Source organism: Tupaia chinensis, unplaced genomic scaffold (assembly GCF_000334495.1).
Source record: "Tupaia chinensis unplaced genomic scaffold, TupChi_1.0 Scaffold143584_1, whole genome shotgun sequence".
Taxonomy (NCBI): domain Eukaryota; kingdom Metazoa; phylum Chordata; class Mammalia; order Scandentia; family Tupaiidae; genus Tupaia; species Tupaia belangeri.
In genome coordinates, this window is record NW_006203430.1 from 519,421 (window position 1) to 531,766 (window position 12,346).

At 41.3% G+C, this 12,346-nt stretch overlaps 1 protein-coding gene across 1 annotated transcript in view; it reads right to left on the minus strand.

The window, feature by feature from the left end:
- Positions 1-12,346, minus strand: part of L3MBTL4 (L3MBTL histone methyl-lysine binding protein 4) — a 494,670-nt gene that overhangs the window by 27,335 nt on the left and 454,989 nt on the right. The window contains exon 18 of the mRNA XM_006164002.3: positions 763-772. Coding sequence (XP_006164064.1) covers positions 763-772 — 10 coding nt within the window. The remainder of the gene's footprint in view (positions 1-762; positions 773-12,346) is intronic.

Consider the following 12,346-nt stretch of genomic DNA (forward strand, 5'->3'; position numbering starts at 1 on the left):
ACTTCATACTAGTAAGTAGCTAGCACTCTGCTTTTATTGGACAGCATGGGTCTAGGAGAGTGCTGGGCTCATAGCCTCTCTTAAGACTTTCCCTGATGCAGGAAGAGGCCAGGTGGCTGGCTTAAGCCAACATTCCTCCTGCTGAACTAACGATAATGACACCAGGTGACTTGTTTTCTACCTAGCCTCAGTAACCCCAAGGATGGCAGAAGACATGAATGCTTGAGATGATGATGGACAGGTCTACCTGAGTGTCTATCTTGGCTCTATAATTCACTAGCTGTGAGACTTTGAGCAATACATTTGTCTGGGACATAGTTGAAGCTCAAAAAGTATGTTAGATGGTTAAATGAATAACCAACTGTGCGCATGCATTAGGAGGGTAGGAGTTTTTTTTTTTTTTTTCCCACTACAAAAACTAAGAATAACCTTCAAAACTAGGCTGGGAACCATTCAGATTTAAAGACACTTTCTCTAACAGTGTCACTGCCTGCCTCAAAGTCACTTAATATTAAGGGAGTTTGTAGCAGTCTCGTTGCTCTGTCCTTGCTGTGGCTTTGCAGGGTCAAAGTTAGGTAATAAGACTTTTGGAGTCTCCAGACTCCCTATCACCATTTCCCATGGATTCCGCCCTAGTCATCATGTAACAGTTCACCTCCTCCAAAGCCCAGCTGATGGGTTTTATGCTCACAACCAGGTGACCTTCCTACCCCAGACATAGTCCCTCATTCAGGTAGAAGGGAATGCATGGTCCCTCTCCACTCAGGCCTGCCTTCCTCCCTCTGGCCATATGCCTTTCCCTTCCTCCTCCTTTCTGCTCTTCCCACCTGCTTTTAACCCTACAGGCTGAGCTGCTCCTCTGTGTCCCATGGACCCCGTCCTCACAGCTTGCACACAGTGTCCCCAGGCTGTGTTCAATCCCCAGCTGGTCACCAGAGACGTCTGTTTCTTTTCCTGCATGTCTCTGTCTCTTCCTGGCCTCATCCCAGGGACTGAAGCCTGCTTCCTCCCGCATCAGGGGCTGTCTCTTCTGTCCTCAGCTGCTTCTCCAACCCAAGCTGACTGGCGAATGGCATAGTCCTCCAGGCTTCTCTGCCTGGCTGCCCTACATAGGCTTTCTCAGGGACTTACTGCTAACACAACTGAATCCTGATGGAGTAAGCCATGTAAGAAGCAGAGGCAGGGGCAAATAATGCCTTCCTAGAGCAAGAATCAATAGGCTGCTCTATGAAGGAATTCAGCCTTCAGCTTTTATTCCCAAGGGCAGGGTTTTACTGAAGTTCTAGCTTTTGATCCTGTTTCAACAAATAAGCTGTTTTTAAGGGGTTGCCAACCCCAGGAAGTCTGTCCCAAGGGTTCTCTGAACTCAGAGGCTCAGGTTTCAGGTATAGAAGCCCTGTCTGGAACACTCTTTATGCCTGACCATGTTACTGTCTGTGGCCCTCCCTCAGAGTCAGGTGGTGAGTCACACCTCCTCAGGGCTGCCCTCTGAGGAGCTGACAATGTTATCTTTTATTGAAGTCATTTACTTTTCAGTGTGTGTTAGTGGGGTACAAACTCAAGGGCAGTCACTTGCAACTCACCCTCAGAGTTTCCCCGGTGTGGTAAAGACCTGCTACCTGCAGCACAGTACATGTGCCCAATACATGATGGGACTGTTGGCCACCTCGGGGATTTTACTGCAGAGACAAACAATGCAGTCTGTGCCAGTGAAAACAACGAGTTTCCACCCTGCAGTCTCTCATTTGCCAAATGTGCACATTACTGAAAGGCAGGAAATCCTTTGTGGTAGGGAATCTAACTCACTCCTCAATCTGTTACTCAAGGAGCAGCTACCTCCTGGCTTCATTTTAACGCAACTGCAAAGAAAGAAAATTCATATTAACTTTTGATATATTAGTTATCCAGTAAAAGACCTCAGTGCAACTTGTTTTTTTTTTTTTTTGGATGGCTAAAGGATGACCTTTTCATTTAATATCTGCTTCACACAGCTCCAGACATCATTAATTAACTTCTTGGATTGAATACTACAACCCAATCACTTAGCTTGTAGTTTTGTATCCTCTGCAAGATTGTCTTTCTTCACTTGTACAAGTGAGACCAATAATGGAATGAACGCTAACAAAGCAGGCAGCCTTCTACCATAATGCCCTAACTATTCAACATGTGCCGGCAGGAGAGGAATGAGCTGTGTATGATTATCAGAGTATCTTATAGATTCGACCTTTTCTTTAAAAGTTATTAGAATTAGAAAAAAAAAAAAGGAACAATAAATTGCACCAACTTTTAAGACTACCGACTTGTGGGGACTAGCAGATGGTGTAATGGTTACATCGTTGGACTCCCATGTAGTTGACCACAGTTTGAGTTCCAGACCTGGGGGCTTAAAACTCACAGCAGGAACATGTACATGCATGCCCCAAAGCCCAAGAGAGACTACAAGAGAAGGGTTTGTGGCATGGTTACCCTCCCTGTGGGAGGTAATTTCTCACTTTCTGTTTCACTCTGTCTTTCTGGCAAGTGCACGTGCCCTACAGCAAAAGTCTCCCTCTCTCTCTCTCAAAAAAAAAACGCTCCCTTCCGCCCCTGAAAAAAAAAAAAAAAAAAAAAAAGAATGTTGACTTGTTCCAGAGTTGGATAAAACATGCAAATGACTCCAGGCTCTTTGGTACACGGTTCAGGCCTTGTCAGAAACTCTGTTCCAGGCCTCACAAAAGCTATTCTGTTCAGTCATCTACTTTCTCTCCTAAAGTGAGTATCACCTGATACCAACATGCACAGATAATCTACCTGACTTTTCCAATTTATCAACGTTCAAGAGACTAGGAAGCTTGTAATGTTCTCAGCGTGTGTGTGAGAGAGATGTAAAATGATTGTATTAATATGTAAACCAGAAATCACACACACAAAGAGATATTATAATTTAACTTAAAATTATATATTAAAGTTTCTTATTTATATAAATATATCAAAAGATGAAGGATTTTAAAATAAATATTAATAAATATAACTGATAAGCAGCTGCTATTTTTTTAAAAAGATTTTTGCCATAGGGCATGTGCATTCACCAGAGAGAGACAGAGAGAAGGAAAGTGAGAACTCTACCCCCCTAGGGGAGATGGCCACACTGTAATTCTTTTTCCTCATTCTCCTCCCTGGTTTTTGGGCACACATGCACACATGCCTGGAGTTCGAAGCCTACATGTCTGAGACTTGAACTGTGGTCAGCCATGTGGGAGTCTGGTGCTTTAACCACCATGCCATGTGCTGACCCCTACAACTGCTTCTTAGTAAATACCCTGGACCTATCATATCAGAACTCCAAATAACAACCAAGGGGGCAATTAAGGAAATAGGTTGAAGGTTTTATCGTCTCAGCAGAAAGAAGATAATTTCCTTGGTCTTTTACTTCTATACATGGACAGCAATATGAAACAGATGAGGCATCATGTAAAAGGAGTCTCAAGTTATTCATGTCAGAAAGAAACACAACTTGTCATAAATTAAGGCCTTGGGTTCCTATGTAAAAGGGGTTCTTTACTTGTAATGATACAGTGAGCCTCTTTGGCAAATGAATGATCCTGGCATGCAAAACTGCTTTGTATCGCTGTGGAAAATAACTGCATTTGGAATCAGTAATTTACTTTATGCAGTTACTTTCCAGTTGAAGATACTGTGGAAGTGATTTTGCTAGAATGAAGTGAATGCCCAAGGGTTATCCAGTCATAGGAAAACCACCTCACTGTTAATAAATTAGAGAAGTGGGCCAGCAGGTGGTGTGGTGATTAAGGTGCTGGATTCCACATGGGTGATTGTGAGGTTTGAGTTCTGGACCCGTGGCTTGAAAAACACTCTGGGTACTTGTGTGTGCCCAAATTCCCAAGAGGAGAATGGTTGAGAAGGGATTATGGCATGAAAATCTCCACCGGGGGTTGATTTTTCACTTTCCCTCTCTCTGACTCTCTGGTGAGTGTACATGCACTATAGTAAAACATTTGAATAAATAAATCAACTAGAAAAGTAAGGTAGCAGTAATGACACTTAAAACAATAACAAAACTATTTTCTTAATGATCAGCTACAAAAGGCAAGCTGCTAATATTTGTGTGATTGTGTGAGTGGGTGGGTATTTAAAAAACTGTTAGAAAATAAAAGCATTTGGAAGAAGACTGATTCAGGTAAGCTGTCACCACACTCGGTTCGCATTACTTGAAGGGTATTATTTAGAAGAGTTTTGCAGAGGTTCTACTAAACCATTTGAAAGAGAAAACATTGAGCACAAGATCGAGTAGTGAAAGAACACGATGGCAGTTATGAAAACTTTGTTTAAAAGAAGTGAGAAACAGCAAGTTTCTGAGGCCTGACAATCCCTCTGGCTTCCTATACAATCTGTGAATCTTCAGGGGGAAAAATTTCCCCTTACTTTTTAGTCTTCATTTAGGTTGATATCCTCATACTAAATACTCCTCAATTATACAAGGAGACTTCAATGTGTCAGATTTTATTCTAGTCAAGGAATAGCAAGATCATATGAACCTAATTTTTAAAGTTTATTTATTTATTTAATTATTCCATGAATGAGAGAGAGAGAGACAATACTTCCAAAGGGTTTTGATGCCCCAATCCATCCCCAGCCCTCAGCCAGCCCTGGATCATGGGCACACGTGTGCACAGTGTTCTCAGGTAGGCCTCTGGCCTGCCATACAAAGCCTTAACATGTGGAATTGCTTCACGGAGTGTCATGTTTCACACAGGACTTGAACTGTGAAGTTGGACATGTGGGATCCAGCTGCCTTAACCACCACACCATTGGCTGGCTGACCATGAAATTTTTATTTTTTGGAGAGGTTTTTGCTATAAGGCGTGTGAGCTCGCCAAAAAGACAGAGAGAGACAGAGAGATGGAAGGCAAGAAATCACCCCCCAGGGGAGATGGCCACACTGCAATCCCTGCTCCTCCATTCTCCTCTCAGGATCTTGGGCACACATGCACATGCGCCCGGCGTGAGTTTAAGCCACTGGGTCTGGGACTTGAACCGTGATTGGCTACATGGAAGTACAGCAACATAGCCATTACGCTAACTGCTGATCCCACCATAAAATGTCTTTAAAAGCCATGTATGAAAGTATTAGGACATACTGTTGCCATTTGATGGGGAATGCAATGATAAATAATTGCCTGATGGTTTTGATGAATCCCATTATTGAGCTTCACCTTAGTTTAGAATACTCCCCACCTTAAAACAATGGTTACAAATTTTATATGCCACAGAAAAACGGCTTTTCCTTCATGCTTTATTTTTAGTTGGTTCCCCTAAGATTTTCAAAACTGAAGATAATGACAGATGAATATTAATTCCAAAGAAAATGTTAAACATACTTATTTATATAACTGTAATAATGCAAGAAGTCTTTCGTTTAACTGAATATTTGTGGGTAAAAAATCTTTCAAAATTTTTTAGAGGCAATTTCACTTCAGATTTTGAACAGAAAAGAGTGCCCCCTTCCCTCATCTTAATCTACTATTCTGTCAAAGGAAGCCCTTACTGTTTATGTTCCTATTCATTTTTTGGTGACAAAATTAATTGATATGCGAGAATAATTTGCATTCAGAGTGAATCTGAACCTTGTTTCTAAATTATTTTGGACCTAGGTTTTCTTGAATCATGGATGATGATCCAGGTTTTTTAAAGAGAATATTTCTCAGGAGGGATAATTTTTTATAGGTGTGGATTATTTGTTAAAATCAAACTGGTCAATTCTAGGTAGGGAAAAGGAAAACTACTTTTTTGGACCTCAAATTATGTTTTGTTAATGACTAGAAAAGTGTCATTCTCTACTTTCCTGTCCTTTCTGGGAGCTCCAGATAACAGCACTAGGGGAAGGAGGAACAATTTAATGAAAGCTTGTACCTGCTGGCTGAAACTAAGCAGCCTATTTATAAACCGCTCTGAAATGTAAGTAAAAAGCTCTTACTCACTCAAGGTTCAAATGAAAGAGCTGGGCAAAGGAGTGAAGACACAAAGGAAAACTCCATGGTGGTAAAGAAGGACATAATGATTGAACCAAAGGCAGTAACGTGAAGGATGATACTAGGGGATCTGTGGGGAGGCAGGGGGTGATCTTAGCTGAGGTGGACCTGAATAGCTCTGGAGGTAAGATAGTGTTGTACATGGGGAATATATTATCAGTGGGGGTAAAATGCTTTGCTTGTTCTATTCCCAGCAACTACAACGCAGTCCTCTTCCCTTTCATCTGCCCAAGCTGAACACATGCATTGTACTCACAGTGCTCACTACTTGCAGACACTGTTTAAAGCATTTTAGGGGAAGAAAATGAGGCAAAAATCGGTCTGGAGAAGAAGGCTTAGGGAGATGGCAGGTGGAGGTAATGGTGTGAGCTCTAGTGGTGGTGGTTTAGAACTCCTGAGACTGAGGATAGAGAGTCCAGGTAGAGAACAAAGAGCAGAGCAGGGAGGAAGGAGGAAGAAGTGGGAAGCACTGGGAGAGAGAGAGATTCAAAAGATGTATTTTGTGGTTGGGGCTCAGGGGAGAGATGTGGCCGAGGATAAGAAAGGGGCCACCGTAGGCTTGACTCTGAGCATGTGTTCAGCAGCCAAGGGTGGTAAACAATAACACAGCCTTGGTGGAGATCTGCAAATGAAGAGTGACCAGGTCAAAGAGGGCAACCAAGTCATAAAACTCCTGCTGGTAAGGGGCACATAATGAAGCAAAGTGAAACAACTGAACCCACGTGGAAAAAGTTCTAGGCTCTGCCTAGGAACCTCCCTGAGCATGCCTGTGCTCATGATCAGGGCTTTGTGAGCCTGGGGAGGGAAATGTAACATGAAGTTACAACTGGGGTGCCTATTTCTTTCTCTCTCTATATATATACACAATAATCCTATTGGTGGGGCAGCTGATTCTTCTGAGGATAAGAAGGTGCTGAAAGAGGCTGAAAGGGATAATGCCTTTGACCAGTGACTAGATAAATGAGAGTAATTCTCACCAGGAGATTTAAAAGCACATTTCATGTACTCAGGTATTTGAGTTTTCCAACACTCTCATAAAGCACAATACTTCCCATTTTCAAATGCCTTGTAATATGTGGAGGTGGGAATCAAACCTGGCACCTGACTTCCATCTCACCGCTCTTTCCATTATGTTAACATTTTATTTTCTCATTGCGACAATGTCTGCATGTCAGTGTTCATGTGCAATACTGTAAGATGTGGTCACCTTTAATAAGCAGTCCCTGGGAGTCTCTAGCTTGGAGGTTTCATCTCCTTTTCTTGCCTCTGATGGCTGTTAATTTTTTTCTTTCTTAAACTTTAAAATGTGCCCTTAAGCAACGATTTCAAAATAGGCACTGTTAAATTCTGCTAAAAGCAAAACCAACAGTTCTGTGCCAGAGGGAGCCTTTCCTATATTGGGGAACTGCCTGAGTGTGTCTGGCTGGCTGGAACCGAAGCCAGGGAGCCCCCGCCTTCCGTGGCTGCTGTGACTTGCAATGGTCCAGTGGGAAGTATGTGGGCTTGGACAACAGGCTTGGGTCTGAGTTCCAACTCTACTGCACCTTGGCTGTGTGAATTTCATTTAGATGTCTGAGTCCCAGAGCTTCTGTTTTTCAACTGGAAAATGGAGTTACTAACAACAGGATTGCTAAGGGAATTAAATCACTTGTGTGAGACAACACTATGCAAATGCTAAGGATGACCCCCTTTCCTGTTTTCTACTTCCCTTTCAAGCCAGGGAGTAGGTAACTCCCTAGTGAACAAGGAAACACATCTCCCTCCATCAGTGGGAAGGTTGATGACCTGTTTATCATGCCTTTGTGATTTGGTTGCTTTGCTGATGCCTACAAGTCTGACTGGCAGCCTCCAGGTGACCAGGCCTCCGGAGGGCCTTTGCAGAGCAGCTGCCCCAGTGTTAGGAAGAGGCTCAGAATGGGAAGGGGTGTTAGGAACAGGCTCAGAATGGGAAGGGGTGTTAGGAAGAGGCTCAGAATGGGAAGGGGTCTGGCACCCCTAAATTACTCCTTTTTTTTTTTTTGAGAGATTTTCACTGTAGGGCGCGTGCGCTCGCCAGACAGACAGAGAGAGACATAGAGACAGAAAGTGAGAAATCACCCCCCAAGGGGGATGGTCATGCCGCAATCCCTTCTCCTCCATTCTCCTCTCGGGATCTTGGGCACGCACGCACACGCGCCCGGCGTGAGTTTTAAGCCTCCGGGTCCGGGACACAAACCGCGGTCGACTACGTGGGAGTCCAGCGACATAGCCATTACGCTAACTGCTGGTTCCCACTCCTTTCTTTTCATCTTAAAAAAAAAAATTCCCTGGTAGTTGGGGAGAAAGGTTCTGTGAAGTGAAATAAGAAGAGGAATAAAGGGAGCAGAGAGATTGGAGGACATTCTAAAATGGGCTCTTTGGACTGGTGCCATGGTATGGTGATAATGCAGTGCTCAAGAAAAGCCAGATCTACATGGCCCACAGTGACCATAGTTTGAAACCCCAGCCTGGTCAGTCTGAATCGTGCTGGTCACATGTCTAAAATCCAACAGTCTGGAAGACTACAGGAAGGGGGTCACCACATGATCAGACTTAACTCTCATGTGCCCAGACATACACTCTATCTATCATGAATAAAGAAAAAATAAATTAAAACTGATTCATTTCTCAAAACCAAAATGCACTGTAAGTCCATAAATTCAAATTAATATTACCATTTCTGTGCTGCGTCTCCTCTCACTCAGCCCATCTGGGAGCAGAACCCAGGGATGTGGAAATGTACTCAGAAACACATGAACCTACAGTTGCAATTGACACGCTACGTAGGGGTCTGCCATATTTTAGCTCCTGTTACTTATGTCTGTCTTCAGTGTCCACCCACAATGGGTACAGAGATAAATGAAATCCCCAGACCTCACCATGGCCATTCCTTCATTCTCTGTATTAGTGATTATAATAAATTACATTTTTTTGAGGGGTGGTAAGTTGTTTGAGTTCCCTATGTATTCTGGTTATCAGTCCCTTATCTGAGGCATAGTGCACAAAAATATTCTCCCATTCTGAAGGTTGTTGATTCACACTAATTACTGTGTCTTTTGCTGTGCAGAAACCTTAATCTGATGTAATACCATTTGTATATTTTTGAGATTATTGTCTGTGGTTTGGAGGTTTTATTTAAGAAGTTTTTAGTTACCCTGATGTCTCCCAGTTTCCCTAGAGTTTTCCCTGTCTTTTTACAGTTTGAGGTGTTATGTTTAGATCTGTTACCCACTTTGATTTGATTCTTGTCAATGGTCAGAGGTAGAGGTTCAGATTACAGTCTTTGATGTTTCTTTCCCTGCATCTCCCTCAACTCAGATTGCCTTTTGGTAAAAATTTATAAAATAAAACAGAAATTATTAAGTGTAGGTTAGCAGAAAGGTGAGAGATAGAACTTGTGAAAAAATTCTAAGTCAGTTTATTATTTGGAGATTTAACAACATGAACCAATAAACTAGGCCATTCAAATCTATTACACCAATATTTTCCCTGGCAAGAGATTGCTTGCTGGATTTCACTTTAGGTCTTAATTCCTTGTTTAAAAAAAAAAAAAACGAAAACAGAAAAACTGGAGAAAAATTTTCCATTAGCTCTAACCCAGTGACGAAACCTAGCTAGTGCATATTGCAATGTATAATTAAGCATAATTACATTAAAATATTAAAAAAACTGTAAACTATTAGAAATAATGAAATTTTGTGCCTAAAGTCATCACATGAATCACTCGGGTGCATTGCAGATCCCTAATCAAGAAGACTGGCCCCAAACAGCAGATATTTTGCCTGCCCGGACAATGAAAATGCATATTATAAAAAAACCTATGCACAGATCAGCAGACCTGGGAGGATGATGGTTTTCCATTACAGATGCAGCATTAGAGGAAGTTATCCTCTAATAACATCCTTGTATGAATACTTATGTGGCATAAACAGCACAATTCCAACAGTCATAACAATGATTCTACAGTAATTAAAATACAAATGGAATTTAGGCTATGTGATAGCAGACAATGCAATCAAAGCAATTCTATGACTATTGGAGAAGCCCTGTACGACATATTCACAGTTCTATCTCCAGAATTTTTGTTTCTTTGATAGGGAAATTACAATGTAAATTGTATTTAGCTCATCAGTGTTTAAATTTAAATCCTTAAAAAATTAGTTTTTTTAAAGCCTTTTAAAAGCAATCTTGCTTATAATACTCACTTGCTTTTTCTACAAGTAAGAAAGGTAAATGGTAGGGTGCTAAAAAAATTATCATATGTCTTTGGTCACTGATGTCCAGATAAAACTGAGGTGCTAGTGAAATCTTGCCAATATATGAATGTATGAGGGGACCTCAAAACATTTGTGGAAAAATGGAATTCAAGTATGACTTTATTTTGGTGCAAAAGTTTTTCAAAATCTGTGCATAGGTTTTTTTATAATATGCATTTTTCATGAACTACTAAAGATTCTTTATATATATATATATATATATATACATTTTTTAAAAAATCACTTAGGCATGCTCCACTTTTTTATTTTTGTAAATAATGTAGATGAGTTAGATCTAAGGTTCTCAAGTCAGATTAGAATCATCTGTTGAAATTTTAAATTTGGCGATGCACAAACCAATTAAATGAGAAATTCTGCGGGTGTGAATGGGGAGTGGGCACTAGTAATTTTACAAGGTCCTTGTCACCAGGGTTGAGACTTGCTACCCTAGAGTCCTGCCCTGTCCTCACTGTTGGTTCATTCCCTTCTCTCTTCCCATGGAGAGTGCTTCTGTACACAGAGCCTGAAGGGCAGAAGGAAGGGGCAAACGCCACAAAAGAGGATCATGTGGTAGCTCACCTGTGAGGGCTCCCAGGCCCTAGCATGCATGATTCAACAAGTCCAGTAAAGGTGGGGGCCAATGGTGAACTTACAGATGGGCCCTCATCTCCAGCCCATAGGAGGTCCAGGAATGTGAGCCCAGGGATGTCTGGTTTTCAAGAGAGGCCAGAAATCTGATTTTTCTGTGAAAAATGTCTGGATTTTTAAGTGCTTACAATGAATTAAAAATTCATGAGAATTCTGTGTTGGCTCAACAATGACATTACAATCAAATATGGTTCACAAAAATACCATTTTACAATCTCAGAATTAGCACAATCTCCTGAACTTAAGTATAACTTGATAAATATTTGCAGAATGCCAAGGTTTTTTTTTTTTTTTAAATAGAGATAAATCTGTATTCACTGCCCTGTATTTCACTTGTGATCTCCGTAATATAATTTATATTAATAGGCCCTCAAAATAAGTTTGCTGTGCAAAGGACAATTTAAATCCATTGGTAAATAACCATCCTAAAGCAAATATACAAACAACAAATAAGCCAAAGAATCCTCTGTGATTCTTAACACAGAGCTTCTCAAGCTGTGTTGTGCAATGCAGATTACTTGGTAATCTTGGCCATGCAGAATGGGTGGTGGGAGACACTGAGATTGTAACATTATCACAAGCTTTCAGGCCGGCTAATGTTATTGGCCATAATCATGTGACATATCAACAATAAGACAGCAAGTTCCTGGAAGGCAGAACCCTGTCTTTTTTCACTATTCCTGGCATATATTAGAAGCTCAATAATACATGATGAGCAACTGAGTGGAAGAATCAGTTTGACAGTGCTGGGTAGGCACTGTGGAGGTACAGTGGCAGAGCAAGGAGAAAAAGCTAATACAGAGGATTTGACAGTCTATTAGGTTGGCAGTGAGATGAGTTTGCATCCTCTAAGGAGAGACCCATAAGATGCAGCACTAGAAAGATAAATGGAGGCTCAAAGTGAGACCTTAGAATGTCACTCAGACGGGTTTCGGTTGTACTCCTTTAGATGTAGGAAAAAAAAAGAAGGCTTTTTATTTATTTATTTATTTATTTTTTAAGTTTTCTTTTTTCTTTCACAAGAAAGAAAAATAGAGAAAAAGAGAGACATACACCTTCAGCTGGGTCTCATACCACCAAGATCTGGCCTTCCCAACCAGTCAGGCTGATAGGCATCCATGCTTGGCTTTTAGAGGTTGACTATGGGGAACTGATCACACAATCTTCCATGTGGATCTGGTATTGCTTGTGCAGCACATTACCACTGGACCACTGAGCAGACTCTAGGAAAGGCTTTTAAGCAGGGAAGTAGGGCGATCAAAGTAGGATTTTAAGAAGATGAATTTGATATGATGTGATGGAAGGCAGCAAAGATGAAGCTCTTTTGAAAGCTCTTGTTTAGAATTATGTTTAGCACTGTAAGAAGGTTACCTGTCCTGCTACACTAATAATGTT